Genomic DNA, 23,653 nt, shown 5'->3' on the forward strand with positions numbered 1-23,653 from the left:
AATCAGAATCTTACTTGGACACGTGTGGACTGACTGACTGTGTGTGTGTGTGTGTGTGTGTGTGAGACAGAGAGAGAGAGAGAGAGAGAATCTGACATGGTGATCCTTGTGAAGAAACCGCACTCACCTCTTTGCTGTCATGTTAATATTTAATGTTAAGAAAGCACTTCACAAGATCCCTGTCAGTCTTATGGCTGCTGTCCCCCACCCCAGGGCCATTACTGCTGTCCCCACCCCAGGGCCATTACTGCTGTCCCCCACCCCAGGGCCATTACTGCTGTCCCCCACCCCAGGGCCATTACTGCTGTCCCCCACCCCAGGGCCATTACTGCTGTCCCCCACCCCAGGGCCATTACTGCTGTCCCCCACCCCAGGGCCATTACTGCTGTCCCCCACCCCAGGGCCATTACTGCTGTCCCCCACCCCAGGGCCATTACTGCTGTCCCCCACCCCAGGGCCATTACTGCTGTCCCCCACCCCAGGGCCATTACTGCTGTCCTCCACCCCAGGGCCATTACTGCTGTCCTCCACCCCAGGGCCATTACTGCTGTCCCCCACCCCAGGGCCATTACTGCTGTCCCCCACCCCAGGGCCATTACTGCTGTCCTCCACCCCAGGGCCATTACTGCTGTCCCCCACCCCAGGGCCATTACTGCTGTCCCCCACCCCAGGGCCATTACTGCTGTCCCCCACCCCAGGGCCATTACTGCTGTCCCCCACCCCAGGGCCATTACTGCTGTCCCCCACCCCAGGGCCATTACTGCTGTCCTCCACCCCAGGGCCATTACTGCTGTCCCCCACCCCAGGGCCATTACTGCTGTCCCCCACCCCAGGGCCATTACTGCTGTCCCCCACCCCAGGGCCATTACTGCTGTCCCCACCCCAGGGCCATTACTGCTGTCCCCCACCCCAGGGCCATTACTGCTGTCCTCCACCCCAGGGCCATTACTGCTGTCCCCCACCCCAGGGCCATTACTGCTGTCCCCCACCCCAGGGCCATTACTGCTGTCCCCCACCCCAGGGCCATTACTGCTGTCCCCCACCCCAGGGCCATTACTGCTGTCCTCCACCCCAGGGCCATTACTGCTGTCCCCCACCCCAGGGCCATTACTGCTGTCCCCCACCCCAGGGCCATTACTGCTGTCCCCCACCCCAGGGCCATTACTGCTGTCCCCCACCCCAGGGCCATTACTGCTGTCCTCCACCCCAGGGCCATTACTGCTGTCCCCCACCCCAGGGCCATTACTGCTGTCCCCCACCCCAGGGCCATTACTGCTGTCCCCCACCCCAGGGCCATTACTGCTGTCCCCCACCCCAGGGCCATTACTGCTGTCCCCCCACCCCAGGGCCATTACTGCTGTCCCCCACCCCAGGGCCATTACTGCTGTCCCCCACCCCAGGGCCATTACTGCTGTCCCCCACCCCAGGGCCATTACTGCTGTCCTCCACCCCAGGGCCATTACTGCTGTCCCCCACCCCAGGGCCATTACTGCTGTCCTCCACCCCAGGGCCATTACTGCTGTCCCCCACCCCAGGGCCATTACTGCTGTCCCCCACCCCAGGGCCATTACTGCTGTCCCCCACCCCAGGGCCATTACTGCTGTCCTCCACCCCAGGGCCATTACTGCTGTCCCCCACCCCAGGGCCATTACTGCTGTCCTCCACCCCAGGGCCATTACTGCTGTCCCCCACCCCAGGGCCATTACTGCTGTCCCCCACCCCAGGGCCATTACTGCTGTCCCCCACCCCAGGGCCATTACTGCTGTCCCCCACCCCAGGGCCATTACTGCTGTCCCCCACCCCAGGGCCATTACTGCTGTCCCCCACCCCAGGGCCATTACTGCTGTCCCCCACCCCAGGGCCATTACTGCTGTCCCCCACCCCAGGGCCATTACTGCTGTCCCCCACCCCAGGGCCATTACTGCTGTCCCCCACCCCAGGGCCATTACTGCTGTCCCCCACCCCAGGGCCATTACTGCTGTCCCCCACCCCAGGGCCATTACTGCTGTCCCCACCCCAGGGCCATTACTGCTGTCCTCCACCCCAGGGCCATTACTGCTGTCCCCCACCCCAGGGCCATTACTGCTGTCCCCCACCCCAGGGCCATTACTGCTGTCCCCCACCCCAGGGCCATTACTGCTGTCCTCCACCCCAGGGCCATTACTGCTGTCCGGTGATGTCTGCAATCCAGCCCTCTATTCCCCAGAGTCTGACCAGTGTGACCAGTCTGGCCATTGCACTGTGCTCCTGGAAAACTGGCTCCAAGCCCTGACCCTGGCATGTGGGAGCAAAATCCTGCAGCAACAGGATTGGGAAAGTTCTAGAAGGGTAGGAAAGGTTTAAGATGGTACTCTAGTGAAGGTGATTTGATGTACCGTAATTGTGTTTCAAAAGATGGCTGTGTTGTAGCTTTTTAGTTATTATTATACATATCACAGAACTTGATTGACAATCAAATCATCTTCACTAGAGTACCATTTTAGAACCTTTCCTATCCTTCTAGAACCTTTTCTCACCTTCTGGAACATGTCTGTCCCAAAGCATCACTTGCTGGTCTAGCGCCCCCTGTGGATGGGGGCATGAGGATCAGCCCCAGCAGGTTTTTAAAGCAAACCTAGTGGACAGATGCCAAACCAAAATAATTCACATGAAAACCTGTGTGTACAGCAGCTCTTTCTCGCCATCCCAACTCATCTGTTAAAGAATTCATCAGAATTATGAAGGCTTTCATATAATTTAGCTAAACTCGGCAAAAAACATGCCCACTCACATCTTTTCTACATTTCATTATTTTCCTACATCATCATTATTTATGTAGTTTATAAAAATGGCTGTGTGTGTGTGTGTGTGTGTGTGTGTGTGTGTGTGTGTGTGTGTGTGTGTGTGTGTGTGTGTGTGTATATATATATATATATAATATATATATATATAATATACATACACACACACTATATTGCCAAAAGTATTCGCTCACCTTCCTTGACTCGCATATGAGCTTAAGAGAAATCCCATTCCTAATCCATAGGGTTCAATATGACGTTGGTCCACCCTTTGCAGCTAGAACAGCTTCAACTCTTCTGGGAAGGCTGTCCACAAGGTTTAGGACTATGTTTATGGGGATTTTGACCATTCTTCCGGAAGCGCATTTGTGAGGTCACATACTGATTTTGGTCAAGAAGGCGTGGCTCTCAGTCTCCGCTCTAATTCATCACAAAAGTTTGAGGTCAGGACTCTGTGCAGGCCAGTCAATTCATCCACACCAGACTCTGCCATCCATGTCCTTATGGACATTGTGGTCATGTTGGGAGAGGAAGGGGCCAGTTCCAACCTGTTCCCACAAAGTTGGGAGCATGCAATTGTCCAAAATGTCTTGGTATGCTGAATCATTCAGAGTTCCTTTCACTGGAACTAAGGGGCCAAGCTCAGCTCCTGAAAAACAACCCCACACCATAATCCCCCTCCACCAAACTTTACACTTGGCACAATGCAGTCAAACCAGTACCGTTCTGGCAACCACCAAACCCAGACTCATCCATCAGTTTGCCAGATGTAGAAGCGAGATTCGTCACTCCAGAGAGTCCAGTGGCGGAGTGCTTTACACCACTGCATCTGATACTTTGCTTTGCACGTGATGATGTATGGCTTGGATGCAGCTGCTCGACCATGGAAACACATTCCATGAAGCTGTCTGCGCACTGTTCTTGAGCTAATTTGAAGTTTGGATGTCTATAGTGATGTCTGCAGAAAGACCTTTTTCCACTATGTGCTTCAGCATCCGTTGACCTCCGTCAGTTTACGTGTCCTACCACTTCATGGCTGAGTTGCGGTGGTTCCCCAACACTTCCATTTTCTTATAATACAGCTGACAGTTGACTGTGGAATATTTAGGAGCAAGGAAATTTCACAGCTGGATTGTTTCACAGGTGGCATCCTATCACACTGGAATTCACTGAGCTCCTGAGAGTGACCCATTCTTTCACAAATGTTTGTAAAAACATATCTGCATGCCTAGGTGCTTAATTTTATACACATGTGGCCATGGAAATGATTGGAACACCTGATTTTGATCATTTGGATGGGTGAGCGAATACTTTTGGCAATATAGTGTGTTGCGCACACACACAGGGGGACTGCAGCCTTTAAAGGGTTACATTTACCTTACCTTTACAGGATTATATCACGGCGGTTTCATTACTAAGCATCTCCCCACCTGTGTGTGCACGCCACAGTGAAGAGGCTTCCGTGAGTGTAGGTTCAGATGGCAGCTTGCTTCCTTCAGCCTAGCCCCGCCCCTTCTCACTAGCCCCGCCCCTTCTCCCTGTTTCAGGGGGAGATCCCCTTGGCAGGCCGCTCTGCCTGCTGGTTAGTATCTCGTTATGTGCAGTTTGAGTCACTCTCTGCTGTATGTGCAGAGAAAACGGCACTTTCATCATTAGCTGTTCAAGTCTCATGAGGGTTAATTAACCAGGTGTTAATTGGCGTAATCGACCCAGTTGGTTGTTAATTGGCCATATTAAATGTTGATTGGTGTACTTTTGGTCTGTTTTGTATCGCAGCATGGTCAGATCAGTCAGATCAATAGTGTCTTAGGCTCTTAATTGGAGTGAGAATTGGTCTAAATTGGTTTGACATCTAAAATTGGTGTAAATTAAATGTTTATCCTGATTCCCTCTAAACATAAGCAATGACATCCACTGCAAGCAATAATGTTCGTTTCCACTGGAGTGAAACCCAAGAAATCAAGTTCATTTATTCTCTCGATTTGTCAAACTCATTTAGTCCTTTATTTGGAGCACCATGCGATTAAGTACACCTCTTTATGGAAAACGTTACAGCAGTGGAAAAGCACAGCAAGTATGTAACGTCACTTTGAAGATCCCTGTCTGTCGGCGTGTAACATGATTAAATACACAGAATGTGACGGGCCATGTGAAGGCTGAATATTTATACGTGTCCATGTGAGTGCTTGTGTGCCTATGTGTAATATTTTAGTGTGAGATTCATAGACAGGTGGAGCGTAACACGGCCAATATTTTTATGAACTGTGTTGACTTGTGTACGAGGATACATAAATCATACTGTGTATCATTAATATACATAGATGTCAATAGGAAATGCATGAGTGGAAGAAATATGGTCACTCTCAATACAGGCAACACTGAAAAATGGGTCGCTGATGGTGAGGCCTGATAGGGTGGATAGGACTCCCTGGCGGCTGGATCTGCACTGCCCTCTAGTGGCTGGAGAGGAGACTGCAGGGCAAGGGAGCGGTGTCACGGAAGACACCTGCGGCGTGAGCCGTCATTGCAAAAGCCCAAAGCAGATGGCAAATATCAGCGGGTGCGTTCAGATCACACAATGGCGGAAATGATGCTGCAAAATCCTGCCTTTATAGGCTGATGAGGAAATAATGTATAATGTATGTCAAATGCCACTTTGTACGGTGGGGTTCTTGTGTGTGGCACGGTGATGATATTTCAGATTTTGACATGATGAAGTTTTCTCTTTTATTCTGACATGCAAGTCTGTATGAGCTCACCCACAGGTGTTCTATGTGTGTGTGGCTTCACTGTGGGTTCCACCATATATGAAAAGGAGCATAGAGTATATGAACACTGTGTATTAGCAAAGATCTTGGCCGTGTGTGTGTGTGTGTGTGTGTGCGTGTGTGTGTGTGTTTTGAGTAAGAGATTATCACTGTAGGTGTGTGTGAGTATTTGTGTATTACAAGTCAACACACTTTCTTGGTCTTGGTCATACTCCTTTGGTCTTGTAGCGCCCCGATTGTCTGTGGCCATAGCTCCAACACTCAGGACTTGCCCGCTCAGGACTTGCCCGCTCAGGACACGCCCGCTCAGGACACGCCCGTGCACCAGTGAGGATCTGCACATGCAGCCTGCATGTGGAATTTTTGCACACCTGTCCATATTTCACCCATGGACATAAATGTAAAACATTGTTAGTTTATGGGAAATCTAATCTGTTTAGTAACTTTTGAGGGATCATTCTAATCCCGTACCTGACGGCGGTTCTTAGCCTCTCTCGTCTGACTCACTCTCACTGGATTCATCCTCTCGGCCGAGGTTCTGGCGTTCAAACGCCACGTGTCTGGGTTCTCCACATGGCTCTTCCTCACACTCTGGCCTTCTGCGCCCTACCCTGCAGCATGACCTTGGAGTTCCCGGGGATTGTATAGCTGTTTTTATGTTCTCTGCTCATTTGAGGAGCCGCGCGTGATATTGTTGAATCTGGGTTTTTATTTGTGCCGCCCCAGACGAGGTCCCTGCGTGGCCTTGTCCTCCTGTCACTGTGCTTATACAGCACTGTTACACAGCACTCTTGAGATGGTCATAAATTTAGCGAGGAACTGGGCAGCTGAAGTTTCTGGTGTGTTTGGTGTGCAGTTTTACTTGTTACTTAGAATATCTTTGCAAACCCCCCCCCCCCCCCCCCTCTCTCTCTCTCTCTCTCTCTCTCTCTCTCTCTCTCTCTCTCTCTCTCTCTCTCTCTCTCTCTCTCTCTCTCTCTCTCTCTCACACACACACACACAGGTGGAGGCCATTCTGGTGAATATATTTGGAGGGATTGTAAACTGTGCCATCATCGCCAATGGTATCACAAAGGCCTGCAGAGAACTGGAGCTCAAGGTGCCCCTGGTTGTCCGGCTGGAAGGTTAGTGTGTGTGTGTGTGTGTGTGTGTGTGTGTGTGTGTGTTTACTGAAAGGTAAGTGTTGTGTGGTGTAACAGCTTGGGGCATTTGAGAAGTCGTTGTATCCACAGGAAAGGATTTATTTATGTAAACAACACTGGATTCATCCAGTTTGTGGACTGTGGCCAGGTAGCTAATGGGTTAGCCCGTTTAAACACCACATCCTCACATAATAACGTTTCCATCACAGTTCTCATTAAAAGCAGCTCCAGCTTCTCAAAGGGGTCGACTTTGGACTTGACGAGTGCCACGTTCCCCGAGACTTCCCCAGGTAGCGTGAGGGAGCATCGTTAGCATGCACGCGACGTCCTAGCCGTCGTTAGCGAGGGTGAGACGAACGAAGGAGATGGCCGCTGATTGCGCGACCTCTCACCTGGGTATGCTAATGTTAGGGGCCAAACGTGTGCCTAGACCTCAGCCTGCTGGTCGTTAGGATAATTGGCCAAAAACAGCTGAGTCATGCTAGCCGCTAGCACGTTAGTTCCAGATAGATCCTGCCCCACCTCCAGATCCCTTAAAGTCTTGACCAGCAGCTGACAAAACAGCTGCTTCTCATTTTCTTCTTGAGTTTACAGACACTGAACCTCTCCATATTATACATTGTAATTGTGTAACTGTATTTAAGACGTGCCCATATTTGTTAACTAGCTACTGCAGTTTCAAATTACATTTTGGAATAACTTTGGAGGGGGAGCTTGGGTCATAGTTATGTGAGCAGAACTCCTATGTCTGCCCAGCATGAAGTAGTAAATCACCTCGCCTAGAGTTTGATAAATGATTTGGTTACAGGGGAATACTCTGCTTCTGAGATGGATGGCCATGTGTGTCTCTCAGTGTATGCTCTGATCAGCTCTGACACAGGCCTATAAGAGGGTTCCTCTGTCTCAGTCTGTGTTCTGATCAGCTCTGACACAGGCCTATAAGAGGGTTCCTCTGTCTCAGTCTGTGTTCTGATCAGCTCTGACACAGGCCTATAAGAGGGTTGCTGTCTCAGTCTGTGTTCTGATCAGCTCTGACACAGGCCTATAAGAGGGTTCCTCTGTCTCAGTCTGTGTTCTGATCAGCTCTGACACAGGCCTATAAGAGGGTTCCTGTGTCTGTCTGTGTTCTGATCAGCTCTGACACAGGCCTATAAGAGGGTTCCTCTGTCTCAGTCTATGTTCTGATCAGCTCTGACACAGGCCTATAAGAGGGTTCCTGTGTCTCAGTCTGTGTTCTGATCAGCTCTGACACAGGCCTATAAGAGGGTTCCTCTGTCTCAGTCTGTGTTCTGATCAGCTCTGACACAGGCCTATAAGAGGGTTCCTGTGTCTGTCTGTGTTCTGATCAGCTCTGACACAGGCCTATAAGAGGGTTCCTCTGTCTCAGTCTATGTTCTGATCAGCTCTGACACAGGCCTATAAGAGGGTTCCTCTGTCTCAGTCTGTGTTCTGATCAGCTCTGACACAGGCCTATAAGAGGGTTCCTCTGTCTCAGTCTGTGTTCTGATCAACTCTGACACAGGCCTATAAGAGGGTTCCTCTGTCTCAGTCTGTGTTCTGATCAACTCTGACACAGGCCTATAAGAGGGTTCCTCTGTCTCAGTCTGTGTTCTGATCAGCTCTGACACAGGCCTATAAGAGGGTTCCTCTGTCTCAGTCTGTGTTCTGATCAGCTCTGACACAGGCTTATAAGAGGGTTCCCGTGTCTCAGTCTGTGTTCTGATCAGCTCTGACACAGGCCTATAAGAGGGTTCCCGTGTCTCAGTCTATGTTCTGATCAGCTCTGACACAGGCCTATAAGAGGGTTCCTGTGTCTCAGTCTGTGTTCTGATCAGCTCTGACACAGGCTTATAAGAGGGTTCCTCTGTCTCAGTCTGTGTTCTGATCAGCTCTGACACAGGCCTATAAGAGGGTTCCTCTGTCTCAGTCTGTGTTCTGATCAGCTCTGACACAGGCTTATAAGAGGGCTCCACTGTCTCAGTCTGTGTTCTGATCAGCTCTGACACAGGCTTATAAGAGGGTTCCTCTGTCTCAGTCTGTGTTCTGATCAGCTCTGACACAGGCTTATAAGAGGGTTCCTCTGTCTCAGTCTGTGTTCTGATCAGCTCTGACACAGGCCTATAAGAGGGTTCCTGTGTCTCAGTCTATGTTCTGATCAGCTCTGATACAGGCCTATAAGAGGGTTCCTCTGTCTCAGTCTATGTTCTGATCAGCTCTGACACAGGCCTATAAGAGGGTTCCTGTGTCTCAGTCTGTGTTCTGATCAGCTCTGACACAGGCCTATAAGAGGGTTCCTCGGTCTCAGTCTGTGTTCTGATCAGCTCTGACACAGGCCTATAAGAGGGTTGCTGTCTCAGTCTGTGTTCTGATCAGCTCTGACACAGGCCTATAAGAGGGTTCCTCTGTCTCAGTCTATGTTCTGATCAGCTCTGACACAGGCCTATAAGAGGGTTCCTGTGTCTCAGTCTGTGTTCTGATCAGCTCTGACACAGGCTTATAAGAGGGTTCCTCTGTCTCAGTCTGTGTTCTGATCAGCTCTGACACAGGCCTATAAGAGGGTTCCTCTGTCTCAGTCTGTGTTCTGATCAGCTCTGACACAGGCCTATAAGAGGGTTCCTCTGTCTCAGTCTGTGTTCTGATCAGCTCTGACACAGGCCTATAAGAGGGTTCCTCTGTCTCAGTCTGTGTTCTGATCAGCTCTGACACAGGCCTATAAGAGGGTTCCTGTGTCTCAGTCTATGTTCTGATCAGCTCTGATACAGGCCTATAAGAGGGTTCCTCTGTCTCAGTCTATGTTCTGATCAGCTCTGACACAGGCCTATAAGAGGGTTCCTGTGTCTCAGTCTGTGTTCTGATCAGCTCTGACACAGGCCTATAAGAGGGTTCCTCTGTCTCAGTCTGTGTTCTGATCAGCTCTGACACAGGCCTATAAGAGGGTTGCTGTCTCAGTCTGTGTTCTGATCAGCTCTGACACAGGCCTATAAGAGGGTTCCTCTGTCTCAGTCTATGTTCTGATCAGCTCTGACACAGGCCTATAAGAGGGTTCCTGTGTCTCAGTCTGTGTTCTGATCAGCTCTGACACAGGCTTATAAGAGGGTTCCTCTGTCTCAGTCTGTGTTCTGATCAGCTCTGACACAGGCCTATAAGAGGCTTCCTCTGTCTCAGTCTGTGTTCTGATCAGCTCTGACACAGGCCTATAAGAGGGTTCCTCTGTCTCAGTCTGTGTTCTGATCAGCTCTGACACAGGCCTATAAGAGGGTTCCCGTGTCTCAGTCTGTGTTCTGATCAGCTCTGACACAGGCCTATAAGAGGGTTCCCGTGTCTCAGTCTGTGTTCTGATCAGCTCTGACACAGGCTTATAAGAGGGTTCCTCTGTCTCAGTCTATGTTCTGATCAGCTCTGACACAGGCCTATAAGAGGGTTCCTGTGTCTCAGTCTGTGTTCTGATCAGCTCTGACACAGGCTTATAAGAGGGTTCCTCTGTCTCAGTCTGTGTTCTGATCAGCTCTGACACAGGCCTATAAGAGGGTTCCTCTGTCTCAGTCTGTGTTCTGATCAGCTCTGACACAGGCCTATAAGAGGGTTCCTCTGTCTCAGTCTGTGTTCTGATCAGCTCTGACACAGGCCTATAAGAGGGTTCCCGTGTCTCAGTCTGTGTTCTGATCAGCTCTGACACAGGCCTATAAGAGGGTTCCCGTGTCTCAGTCTGTGTTCTGATCAGCTCTGACACAGGCTTATAAGAGGGTTCCTCTGTCTCAGTCTGATCAGCTCTGATACAGGCCTCTGTCTGTGGTTCCCCATGTATCTGTATTGGTCCATATCTGTCATTGTGTCTATCCATATTCACGTATTTGTCCATCAATCCGTGCGTGTGTATGAACTTCTGTTCACAACACCTCTTCTCTGCCCATCAATGTTTTCCTCACATCTCTAACATTAACACACACCCTGCTGATCAGATATTCACTCCAGACCCCAAGATCCAGATCCCCAACGCAGCTGATCAGACCAACCAAAACCCGACACACCCCCCACCCCCATGCCATCAGCACAAGCCACACCAGCACAACAACTCACTTCCCCTTTGTTTGGTTTCCTTAGTTAGTTTTTTTTTTTACCTTAAAGTTTAAAACTAAACCCTCCTGAAAGTAGACCCTTTGAGAGAAGATGCTGGAAGGCCCAAGTACCAGGGCAGAGTCGTATCCTTCCGCCACCACGACACACCTTTTTCTATAGTGCTGAGTGTTGATGTTCCTGCTGAAGAGGAACCTTGATGGCTTTAATACAGAGTGCAGTCCCAGCGTTTCTCAGGACTGCACCTCTCAGTGTCTACCCTTCCTGGACACAGCTGGCGTCCGTCTGGCTAATTACTGAGTCCTCCATGACCTGAAGGTGACAGCAGGTGAGCGGTGGACTCCAGAGTGTCCTCTGCACATCCTGTTCCATACATTATATTTTCACACACATTGCTATTGTATATACAACTTTATAAACTAGTACTGTGTGTAATGATTTCTCCTGTGAGTGTGCATCAGTAATGGTTTATGATATTTTCTGCAGTGAATGGAGCCCCTAAAATAAAAGCCCCTCTGTGTTGATGTGGAACCAAAGTAGATCTCTAGCACCACCTAGTGGTGACAGGAGATCATGAACCTATGTGTGCAAGAGCTTGCGTCAACAGGAGCCTTTGTGTGTGTGTGTGTGTGTGTGTGTGTTTAAATTGATCAAATGTGTTTTTGTTTCTGCTCATCACAACTTGTTTGGTGTTTTAGATTATAATACATTGATTAACACACTCTCCTCTTTGTATCTTGTAAGTACAATGTGAAATGTCACCCTTGTATTTTATGTAGATGTAAATATCTGTGTGGAATAACTGTTAGTGTGTAATTCTAACCTTTACTTCACTAACCCAAAATAAATGTTTTTGCCCTTTCAGTTGAAAAAGTGAAACATGTAACTTTAAAGAAAAAGCTTTATATTGGAAGTATGTAGGATATAAATTACTTTTTATATGCTCATGACATTTTTATTTTGAAAATGTACAAAAAACAACATATGCAGCGTGAGGGAAAAGAGGGGGAGAGGGAGAGAGAGAGAGGTGCGGTGGTGAGAACGTAGTAATGAGGGACCAACACAGAAGAACAGAAGTAAGCTCACGTTCGGCCTGCTGTGTTTTCGCAGTCTCTCCCCCTTGCTCCACTCCCCAGAGCTGCACTGGTGGAGATGGGCGGAGGAACTCCACCCCTGTGGTGGAGACAGGGGGAGGAACTCCACCCCCTGTGGTGGAGACAGGGGGAGGAACTCCACCCCCTGTGGTGGAGACAGGGGGAGGAACTCCACCCCCTGTGGTGGAGACAGGGGGAGGAACTCCGCCCCCTGTGGTGGAGACGGGGAGGAACTCCGCCCCCTGTGGTGGAGACGGGGAGGAACTCCACCCCTGTGGTGGAGACAGGGGGAGGAACTCCGCCCCCTGTGGTGGAGACAGGGGGAGGAACTCCGCCCCCTGTGGTGGAGACAGGGGGAGGAACTCCGCCCCCTGTGGTGGAGACGGGGGGAGGAACTCCGCCCCCTGTGGTGGAGACGGGGGGAGGAACTCCGCCCCCTGTGGTGGAGACGGGGAGGAACTCCGCCCCCTGTGGTGGAGACAGGGGGAGGAACTCCGCCCCCTGTGGTGGAGACAGGGGGAGGAACTCCGCCCCCTGTGGTGGAGACAGGGGAGGAACTCCACCCCTGTGGTGGAGACGGGGAGGAACTCCGCCCCCTGTGGTGGAGACGGGGAGGAACTCCGCCCCCTGTGGTGGAGACAGGGGGAGGAACTCCACCCCTGTGGTGGAGACGGGGGGAGGAACTCCACCCCTGTGGTGGAGACGGGGAGGAACTCCGCCCCCTGTGGTGGAGACGGGGAGGAACTCCGCCCCCTGCCACCACACGGCCTCTCACCCAGCTCCTCCGCTAATGAAATTATACAATTGATTGTGTAGTGCTGCCAAATGTGGGAGAAGTGTTAGAAAGGAGTTGTTATGTGAGCGGACAAAGGCGGTGAAATCTCAGTGCTTAAGTGGTCCTGGAAATTGGATTCCCTGTGCAACTGCTATTGATTAGAGGCACATCTCTCCTGAGAGAAGTGATACTATCATAATTACACTCCCAGAGCAGGAGAGAATACACACATACACACACACACACTTGTACTCAACACACGCATGCAAATACACACCTGTACTTACGCTAACACACACCTAATGTGTAAATACAAATGTACACACACATGCACACACGCACCGTCTGGTACACACACACACACTCTCTCTTGAACAGTTCTCTCCTCCCTAAAACAGAAGCCTTACCTGTGAAATCAGAATGTCTATCCCATCTCCAGCTGCTCTCATCTGTTCCTCATTACACACACACACACACACACACAACACACACACACCTGAACTCACACTGAATCATGTCCTACACAAACAGACCACAATGACACACGACCCTGAGAGACTCCCCTCCCCATCCTTTTGTCTACCTTTTCTTTTCTACTCCATATCTCTCTATCAATCTATCTCTCTCTCTCCCTCCCCTCTCTCCCCCTCTCTTGCTATCAAACCCACCTCCCTCAAGAGGTGATTTTTCCCCCTCGACTAGCTTTCTTGTATTGGCTCCCTGCCGCAGTCTTGTGTCAGAGCGGCCGGTGTCGTAAGAGATTTTGTCAGGCTATAAAAACCGTGTAGCCCACTGAGGGCAGAGGTGCCGTCCTGGAAGACTGCCTGATGAGAATTCTACTGAGCGCACTCACTAGGGTCCTTGGCAGCTGGGCTCGATATGCACGGCAGCCAATGGAAAGAGACCTCTGACTTTCAGCCAATGAAACAAAACATCTGACGTTCAGCCAATGAGATAAGCGACCCCTTTGCTTTTCCAGCCAATTGCCTGGCACCACTGAATTTTCAACACCACTGCCTTTCTGGGTCGGAGAGGACAGAGTTCAATCCCGTCATGCTCTGGAATTCAGGCCCTACTAATTCCAAAGTTTAGAGAGAACAAGAAGGCTGCTGTTTTAAGTTAGTAGATAAATGTATGAAGCAGGTTATTGTAGGTGAAGGCAAAATGAAGGTAAATTGAATGTGTGTGTGTGTGTGTGTTGGGTGAGAGTGGTGTGGGGGGGGAGCAATCATGCATTAACTTTTTTGTATGTTGGCATCATGGTTTATTGTAATCATATAACCTGTGTGTGTGTGTGTGTGTGTGTGTGTGTGTAGGGACAAACGTGCAGGAGGCTAAGAGGATCCTGTCTGAGAGTGGCTTACCCATCACCTCCGCCAATGACCTCGATGATGCAGCTAAAAAAGCAGTGGCCGCTATTACCAAGAAATAACACACACACACACACACACACACACTTAGAAGTGCATAGGGCTCATGGCCTTTGGCTCCACCCTCTCTCCTCATAGTCTATTCTCCTCCCACTTTTCCAGCCACACCCTCCTGTTAGTCTGATAAATATCTAGGCCCCATCCCGAGGACTGTAGACAGTCTGAACATCTCAAAATTAGAAATTATGTCTCAAGTCTTAAACTTGTTGTTTATAAATTGAAACTTTAAAACTGACATCTTGTCTCTCTTGGTCTCAGACTAAACTCGCAGAGTCTGTACCTGTTCCTGCTCCACTTTATACCAGGAACGTTCATTCTCAAGCACTACTCATTACCACAAGACTTTTATTTACTTTACTTATGCCATTCTTTTTTGTTGTTTATTTGTTTTTGTTTTTTATTTTAATTAACCAGGGCTTTTATTTTATTGTTTTTATATTGTCTGATGGTTCTTTTCTATTTAATTATATTCATATTGTATGTTGGAGAGATGCAGAATGTTGTGATTATTTTTCAGTGCAAAAGCTTGTGCAGGGCTCACTAAGATAGCAATCAGCACTCTTAGAACACAATGAGAAACATTTATTTGTTTTAATCACACGCGGTACCCTCAGCCCAGATGGGTGATGAGCCTTCCTGATACTTATCGCCATGACTGTGAAATGACTTGCGAACCTGTTATCGATCGACAGCCTCCTTCAGACTCACAGACCTGCAGAGAAGAAGAGAAGAAAAAACAAAATGCAGGTAGCAGAAGAGGTGGAACCCAGCTGCTCCACCAGGTGACCTGTAGGGGGCGCTGCCTTTAGAGCAGGAGTGTGATTCAGTCTGCTCCGTTTCCTGCCACCTCTTTTGATGGGATGTGGATGAGCTGCAGTGGTTCGGGCCTTCTCACGTTTCAGGGAGCCGGCTAGGTATGCAAGTGGACCTTTAAGTAGAACCGAGACGAGCAGTTCTGTTAAACTAGTGAGCATCTGAGAAGATCTGCTCTTCAGTACCATCCGCTCTATGGCCTCGTTCGAGACATAGAACTCCGACGTCTAGATTCGGTGGCCCCGTCGGTTTGCCTTGTAACAAGTCCAAGTATGTGAAGTCTAGTTTCTTTATGACTTATTGAAGGGTTGTGTGTGAATGGTTTAGACATATTTCATCAGTTCGTACAGGTGTCAAAGTGCTTGGTTCGATTTTACATGCCACATAGACCTCACTGTGTCAACCTCAGGCCAACTGTCTGTCCACGGGTTCCAACCATGTACGTTTTCTTTATCTTGTTGTAATTAAAGTCTTGTGTAATTAGCCTTTTTACAATCATGAATGTATTTTGATAGTTCTATTGAGTTCTATTGAAATATATTAATAAAAAAACAACTAACCAGAATGATTTCAATAAAATTTGCTTAATATACTTGTTCTCTGTGTGTGTGTGTGTGTGTCTGCGTGCGTATGTGCGTGCACAGGGGTGTGTGTTGTCATACAGCCAGGGTCTTGTCGTGGGGACTGTTGATTGACAGTCAGGAGAGGGATGTGACTCTGCTGGACAATGATGTCAGCGCTTTGTGAAGTTTTGACAGCCAAAGTATCAAATTAATAGCCTAGACAAAACCATGACAGAAGAAGTGTGTTTTAATGCCAGATGCAGTGTTAATGATCTGTGTGTGTGTGTGCGCGCGCGCGCGTGCGGGCACTCACACGTGCACACTCGCGTGCATGCATGTGCCTGCACACATGTCCTTCATGGCTGACGTGGGTGTAGGTATGTGTGTTTCCATGCTCGTGCACTGAAATTCATCCCCATCGTCGGATGGCCAAAGCGTTTGATGGATTATCTGTCAGGTGATCTGTGAGGACACCCATTCCGGATCGAGCGCCCCAAGCAACAGCCCTGATCTCGTATTGCTCTTCCTCACTACCTCCCATCCCTCCTCTCTGTCTCTCTGTTTTTGTCATTTTTTTGTCTTTCATTACTTTGTCTCAATATCTTCTCCTACTGTCTTATTTAACCATCTGATTTTTTCTCTAACTCTCTCAAACAAGCACACGGCCCATTTTCAAACGACTCCTCTAAATTAATCTGTACTTCCGTGTAAACGCAAAGACCCGTCCTGTCAGGACCGTACCACTGCCCCCCCCCCCCCCCCCCCCCCCCCCCCCCCCCGACTGCTGGTGGTCCGGTTGGTCTCTCATGGCCTCTGAGTACCTCCTCATTAGCGGCAGAGTCTGGAGGTGACACGCAAGCCCCGCCCCCTCACCCCACACTGCCAGCAGCGTGGTGTTATTAGGAGAGATGGGTCAATAATTGCTTATTTCATGCCCTTCCTCAACTGTGTCAAATAGGAGTGTGTTGACGCATCAGATATCAAAGTTTCAGCCTTGTTAAAATGTGCTCTTGTCCTGACATTGTGTAATTCAGCAGACTGTGTGTGACTGAATATAAATGTGTATTTATAGTGGCTGTGTGTGTGTGTGTATGTATTTGTGTTGTGCAAGAGAGGAGTTATATATGCATGGCTTAGGTGTACTGAATTAGTGCCATCTGATTTAAATAAAGGTGGACATGGGGAGGTGGGTGTGGTTGAGGTGTGGTGTAGGGAGGTGGGTGTGGTTGAGGTGTGGTGTAGGGAGGTGGGTGTGGTTGAGGTGTGGTGTAGGGAGGTGGGTGTGGTTGAGGTGTGGTGTAGGGAGGTGGGCGTGGTTGAGGTGTGGTGTAGGGAGGTGGGCGTGGTTGAGGTGTGGTGTAGGGAGGTGGGCGTGGTTGAGGTGTGTAGGGAGGTGGGCGTGGTTGAGGTGTGGTGTAAGAAGGTGGGCGTGGTTGAGGTGTGGTGTAGAGAGGTGGGTGTGGTTGAGGTGTGGTGTAGGGAGGTGAGTGTGGTTGAGGTGTGGTGTAGGGAGGTGGTCGTGGTTGAGGTGTGGTGTGGGCAGGTGGGTGTGGTTGAGGTGTGGTGTAGGGAGGTGTGTGGGCAGGTGGGTGTGGTTGAGGTGTGGTGTAGGGAGGTGTGGTGTGGGCAGGTGGGTGTGGTTGAGGTGTGGTGTAGGGAGGTGTGGTGTGGGCAGGTGGGTGTTGTTGAGGTGTGGTGTAGGGAAGTGGGCGTGGTCGAGGTGTGGTGTGGGCAGGTTGGCGTGGTTGAGGTGTGGTGTGGGCAGGTGGGCGTGGTTGAGGTGTGGTGTGGGCAGGTGGGCGTGGTAGGTAGGTAGTAGTAGATGAATGAAGAAAATAAAAACAATGTCCAGGATGTAGCCAGATTAGTTGCTACACACACACACACACACACCAAGGAGGAGTACTAGTCAGTGTGAGCTCAGCACTGATGGATCAGCTAAAGATACAAACTCTAGAATACAAACCTCAAGATTCAATTTGTTAAAGCTCTAGCAGTAAACTCCTTTATATTGCAGCTCAGACAGTGTGTGAAGTCATCAGAGAAGAGCAGAGTTGGACAGTGTGTGAAGTTCTGCATGAAGCACCTTCAGACTGTGTGTGAAGCCATGCTGATTCTCATAATAGCAGAGCAAACACGCCAGAAAGAAAGAGAATAAAAAAAAAAACAGAATAACAAAAAAAATATCAACACCGTGCTCCAGGTGCATGCACGCTCATGTGCGCAGGTGTGTGTGTGTGTGTGGTAAATGCCACACGTTCAATCTGCTACATGCACATGACAAAGATTTTAAGTGTTACATTTCCAAAATGTTTTGGAGTAATTAACCTAAAGTATACAGATGTTAATTTACAAGACTTTTGCATCAAAATGTATATTTGAGAGTATAGTGAACAGAACGGTGTTCATGTTTGGTGTGCATACATCTCAGTGTATATCACTCACTGACATGGAAAAGGATGTAGAGAAAACATTCACAATGTCCATTTTGAGAAATGTATACATTAATTAAAGGTGTCACAACTCTAATTATTAACCTAATATGTTTCTGTATCATTCTCATGATTATTATGCCAATACATGTTCTAAATTACAATAATTTTATTTGGAATTTGAAAATACTTGAATGTTGTCAGTTTGGTTTAAAACAAAAATGTATGTTATACTGAAAGACATACCTAGAAGAGACACTAACACTGTTGCAGTTGATCTCTTAGTTTTTCCAGAAAAAAAGTAAGTCAGAAAAAAGATAATTGGACTATGTGAGAATATTTTAAATATATTTATATTATAAGCTGAGTTTAAGCTCTGTATATTTTAATTGAGGTCATTTTGTTAGATCCACGTGTTGGGTATTGGTAGTTGACCTCTCGTGACTCGAATTGTCAGAGCCCTGCGTGTGTACGTGCGTGTGGTCTCAATTTTAATGTTGTGTGCGCGCTCTCCGTTTCTTTTTTGTCCTGTGTCATTTGGGAGGGTTGAATTAATCGGCATTGTCAGTGAGTGCGCAATGGTCCTTTATTAATAAAGCCAGTCGAATACACGCGCAGCATGCACGCGCAGTCTCTTCAAATATTTGTTTGTTCCCTATTGTTTGACAAACTTTCTTTCCCCGCAAACTTTTGACAGTGATGTGTTTGTGGGCGCCTCTGATCCAATTAACTGCCGAGGTATCCCGAGATAGGGCTTCAATAAAAAGGAAATCATCTGATGCCTGACACTAATTAAACGCTCATTTTGCGTGACCTCTGGAAAAACCGTTCTAATTAAAAGAGAAGCCACTGCGCCATCGTTTGCTTTAAAAAAAGACCAATAATGAGATTCTGAAGCATCCTGGCGGAGTTCTCAGCAGGTGTGGTGATGACACGCTCGTGCACACGCGCGCGCGCACATGGAGACCCTAGAGGGCGGGACAGCAACAGTGCACCCCAGTGTGTTCATTTCATCTGGAGAAGCCAAGCAGAGCACTGGCAACACGAGGCTTGAGCATTTTACTAGAAAAGTTTTCGCAGGCCTGCTAAGTAAGACAACCCTCTCACTTCTCTGTAATGAAGGAGACAGGCGCTTCGGCCATGAAGAAAACATTTTTAGCTGCATGTTTAACAGTGTTTAAATAGTTTAACTATTTTATAGTTATAATAACTGAAGAAACACACACACACAGTAGAAGTCAGGAGAGGAAGGTGACATTCCCGCCTCATGCCCGCCATGCGCGGATGGTTTTTGTAATCTCTACCCTCCTGCCCTCGTGCTCAAGGTGACTGCATGAGCTTGTGCGTGTCAAATGTTATTGCGGTCAGGTAAATTTGACTCTTAGTGCCTCGAAACCAGTGCGTTTTGTGTGTGAGCAAGGTGAAAGTGGCCTGTCGGCAACGATTTGGCGCGCGCAACAAAGCGACTCGGTAATGAAGAAGATGAGACTACACATGCGACGTAGCGCTGATGACGATGATGAAGTATGGCGTCCTCACCAATGACGACTGCTCTTCCACTTATTTGAGCACGTATTTGTAATGTTGTGTGTGTGAAGAGGGTGGGGGTTCACAGGGTTTAAGTTAATCAGATGATTTTTTTTTGTTTGTATTAACCGGCTCCCCGGTGATCTGAATCCCTGTCACGCAGCTGTGCGTTTGGATTCTCTTCTGCATGCCACAGCTAACTCAAAGTAGCAGATGTAGCATAGCAAAACCTTTGAATTAGGACTACACCTGGATACAGAGCCCTGTGAAAGTATTTACATCTTTGGTGGTTTTCCGGTTTTGTTGAAATAAAACATGGATTTGACGTTTTTTATTAGGATTTAATGTAATTGACAACATAAAGTCCAAGCATAATTGAAATGAAAGAAAATAGCCTTTTAAAATGAAAAACGTAAGCATTCTGAGTGCATGTGTACTCAGCACTTTGCTGTTAAATGCCTACATAATATCATTTTCAATTAATTGACAGAAGTCACAGAGAGCAGGAGATTTTCTGGTGAAATGAAACAAAAACTGAACCTTTTAGCCATCATTATAAATGTTAAGTAGCTCATTACCCTGAGAACCCCACCCCACAGTGAAGCATGGTACAGTCAAAGCCCTGCTCATTACCCTGTGAACCCCACCCCCACAGTGAAGCTTGGTACAGTCCAAACCCTACTCATTAGCCTGTGAACCCCACCACCACAGTGAAGAATTGTACAGTCCAAACCCTGCTCATGACCCTGATAACCACACCCCCACAGTGAAGCTTGGTACAGTCCAAACCCTACTCATTATCCTGTGAACCCCACCCTCACAGTGAAGCATGGTACAATCCAAACCCTGCTCATTACCCTGAGAAGCTCACCCCCACAGTGAAGCTTGGTACAGTCCAAACCTTATTCATTACCCTGTGAACCCGACCCCCACAGTGAAGCATGGTACAGTCCAAACCCTGCTCATTACCTTGAGAGCCACACCCCCACATTGAAGCTTGGTGGTGGCATCTTCCTGCTTCTCAGTAGCAGGGGCTGGACTGGTCAGGATTGAAGGACACATGAATGAATGCCACCAAATACAGGCCAGTTCTAGAGTAAAACCTGTTTTAGTCTGCTATAGATTCGTATCTGGGTCAGAGGTTTAACTTACAGCAGCATGGATTCTGCATAAACTTTGCATAAAGATTCTCTTGAACATCATTATTTACAGCACTATTTGAAATTAACAAAGCACTTTCATCATTAATAAACCGCAAACAGTGGCATTGCCACCTGTAATGTTTCCATTAACACCATAATACCATAACCAAAGTAGTAGTGTCAACTCAAGGTGAACAGAAGTCATGGAGGTCATAGAGGTCATAAAGGTTGTGATGACGCTTCCGTTGAGCACCTACAGGTTAAAAAGCTGCACCCAAGGGCTTCTGTCCACTTCTGAGTCCACCGCCTTCAGATGTACATAATCAATGTCAGACAGTACAGATCTAAACGAGGAACACCATGGATCTATGTGCACTCTAACTGCTGGAGACAACACCTATAAATCACCGAGTTGTGGTTAGTGCCACTGTGGGAGTTTTGTCAGGGATTTAAGTGGGAATCTAGTTTCTAGGTCAGTGTTTTTCCACCCCTCTGGGGTCATTGGTGACCCCCAGTGGACTTTGTTTTTGGCTAGCTCCCAGTTCAACTGTAGCCACACAATCAAGAACACTAAATACCCAGAATTCAGAGTGTCTGCAGACTAGGCATGCACTGTTCCAGGTTGCTGTAAACGGCCCACTTATGTGTAGAACGACTAGAACATTTGAACGTCATGGAACATCAGCCCTTCAAGGGCTGGAGGTTCATCTCATCACCTGAAAACCCAGTGCAAGGATGCTCTGGGACGGTGCTTAGTAACCGAGTCACTGATATCACCAGTTGGCTGTGCTGTGTTTATGGATGTGTGGACTAGTGACACGGCTTGGGTTCATCTAACCTCCGGCAAGGTTTGTTTGGGTTCCGTGGTAAGTTGAACCTGCACTGAAACGATGAGCTTGATCACTTCTGAATCCAGCATGGTGGTGTTCCAGGACACGCAGCAGTCCTCAGTGAAAGGATGTGACTGCATGTGCACTTCCCTCCACACTCATGCACTAGAGGTATTTAGGTTGTCATAACCTTGCAGGCCATGACTGCTCCCCATATCCCCTGGAGATCTCAGAGTATCCATCAACTCTAAACACCCTCATTAGTTACCCTGGCTAGATTTTTCAAACACTTCCAGTCGTAAAATCCTCTATTACGTGGGTCACTTGCTGGTAACAAGGCCCGAATAAGCGTCTGTGTCTCTCTGAGCACTCCACTAAAGAAATAATTCCCTCTCACTAAAATATCTGTCAGCGCTTTGATTGTGTTTTAGGAGAGTTTCATTCACATGGACAACTACCTTTTACTAAAGAGCTGCTTGCTTGCTCTCTCTCTCTTTCTTTCTCTCTCTCTCTCTCTCTCTCTCTCTCTCTCTCTGCATTAGATATTGGGATATTAATGAATTCACAATGACATTCCTTCGAGCCTGAGATGGGAGTCCTGCCCTCACAAATTTACCCACCGGTCCATCGCAATAAGGGAGGGAGGATGAGAGGGATGAGAAGAGAAGGTTGGAGAGGGGATGAAAATAGAAGAGAAAAAAAACCTGAAGTGAACGGCAGAGTTGGTGTCTCATCTCTTCCCTGAGATTAAAACCTCATCCCTCAAAGCAGCGTGCGGTTATTGCAGGTGATTCAAGCGGCCCTCCATGCAAATTGTAGCGTGATTAGTCGCGCTGTCGCACTGGCGAAGTCGCTGAGAGGTGAGGACACTCTGTCCTGCTGTCCAATTACCCCTGCCTGCACTACAGTGAGGGACCAAGCCTGCAAGCCTGTATCATTAAGGCACAGTTCAGAGTCTCTCTCTCTCTCTGACACACACTCTCTATCTAGGTAAGTTTCTGTATTCCTCTCTCTCTTATTCACACACACTCACACACAGTTTTTGCCAGGTTTTATAGCACTCTAAGGTGAAGACACCATCTGGTGTTGACACAAACAGTACTAATCTATATATGATCAACTTGGTTAACTTTATTGTATTTCAACAGAAATTTTTACTGTCTTGGTCCACCAGACCTTTCTGCACCGAACGAACAATGTACAGATATGAAGAAAATCATAGAATAGAAAACACAACATATCTGAATGTACACAACATATCTGATGCTTCCACACCATGATAGGCAGTATAATCCCATCTATATTATCACTCTTTGCTTACAGCACGGTGTCTGACCTGGGGCTTAATATAATACTGCCAGCAGCACTGCACAAAATCTGCCCATACTGCAGACCTGCCGTACGGCAGCTAATGAGTGTGTGTCTGCAATCATGCACTGATGAACCCTCTCGTTAGTGCATTCCCCCTGGGGCTGCATGAGCAGTGTTGGCTGGGGGAAGAACCACAGATGAGGCTTCAGAACACGCTACAGCTCCTTCTAAATGAAGATACCACAGTCCACTGAATGAATGTCACCATTTTTCAGTTGTTTTAAAATAAAATTCAGAAGAGCATCATGAAGAGCTCTTTCCCTTATGATGATGATGTTACCTGTGTGATAGCTCAGGCAGTTCATCAGTTTTACAGCCTACACTGGGATCCAGTGAATGTTTTTCATTGTGCGGAATGAGATTGGAAATAAGAGCACATAGCGCTTCAAAGTATAGCTACACGCGCTCGCATGTGGCGGACATATAATTGCCAAAGATGAATTAACTCTCATGCTTCTAGCCAAATTCCAGCAGTCATCTGATTCACCAGTGGCTTTTCCCTTTTTGGAGAACATTGTTTAAAATACAACTTGGAAGGCCGTATAGAGGAGCTGCTTACTATTTCTAAAAGATGGGCTCAGACTTCTAGGGCTGTCAGTCATATATTTTTTAAATATTTTTTCAACTGAGCTGATTTGAACCAGTCACATTCAAATCTATGCAATTTAACAGTCAAATTGTAACAGCTCAACAGACAACTGCAGAAAGAGGTTTTTGATTTGTTTTCCTTTTAACATGGTTAGTCAAATGATCATGCTTCAGTCTGCCAAAGGAATGCTTGCATACACCTTTCAATCACTATCAATCACTATCAATCACTATCAGTGACTCAGAAATGATTCAGAAAGTTGGCATTGTAATTCCAGTGTGTCACATGTCCTTTAAATGCACATCAGATAGATCAGACTTCTC

At 47.9% G+C, this 23,653-nt stretch overlaps 1 protein-coding gene and 1 long non-coding RNA gene across 2 annotated transcripts in view; both read left to right on the forward strand.

Annotated features, from left to right (window-relative positions):
- Positions 1 to 15,468, forward strand: part of suclg2 (succinate-CoA ligase GDP-forming subunit beta) — a 54,239-nt gene extending 38,771 nt beyond the window's left edge. The window contains 2 exon segments of the mRNA XM_076989180.1: positions 6,552 to 6,672; positions 13,950 to 15,468. Coding sequence (XP_076845295.1) covers positions 6,552 to 6,672; positions 13,950 to 14,065 — 237 coding nt within the window. The 3' untranslated portion in view covers positions 14,066 to 15,468.
- Positions 15,469 to 15,772: 304 nt separating this feature from the next.
- On the forward strand, positions 15,773 to 22,917 carry LOC143490753 (uncharacterized). The gene is made up of 3 exons (XR_013124966.1): positions 15,773 to 15,816; positions 21,913 to 22,360; positions 22,694 to 22,917. It is a non-coding gene; the product is annotated as an uncharacterized LOC143490753 (long non-coding RNA).
- Positions 22,918 to 23,653: the final 736 nt, after the last annotated feature.

Source organism: Brachyhypopomus gauderio, unplaced genomic scaffold (genome assembly GCF_052324685.1).
Source record: "Brachyhypopomus gauderio isolate BG-103 unplaced genomic scaffold, BGAUD_0.2 sc66, whole genome shotgun sequence".
NCBI lineage: Eukaryota > Metazoa > Chordata > Actinopteri > Gymnotiformes > Hypopomidae > Brachyhypopomus > Brachyhypopomus gauderio.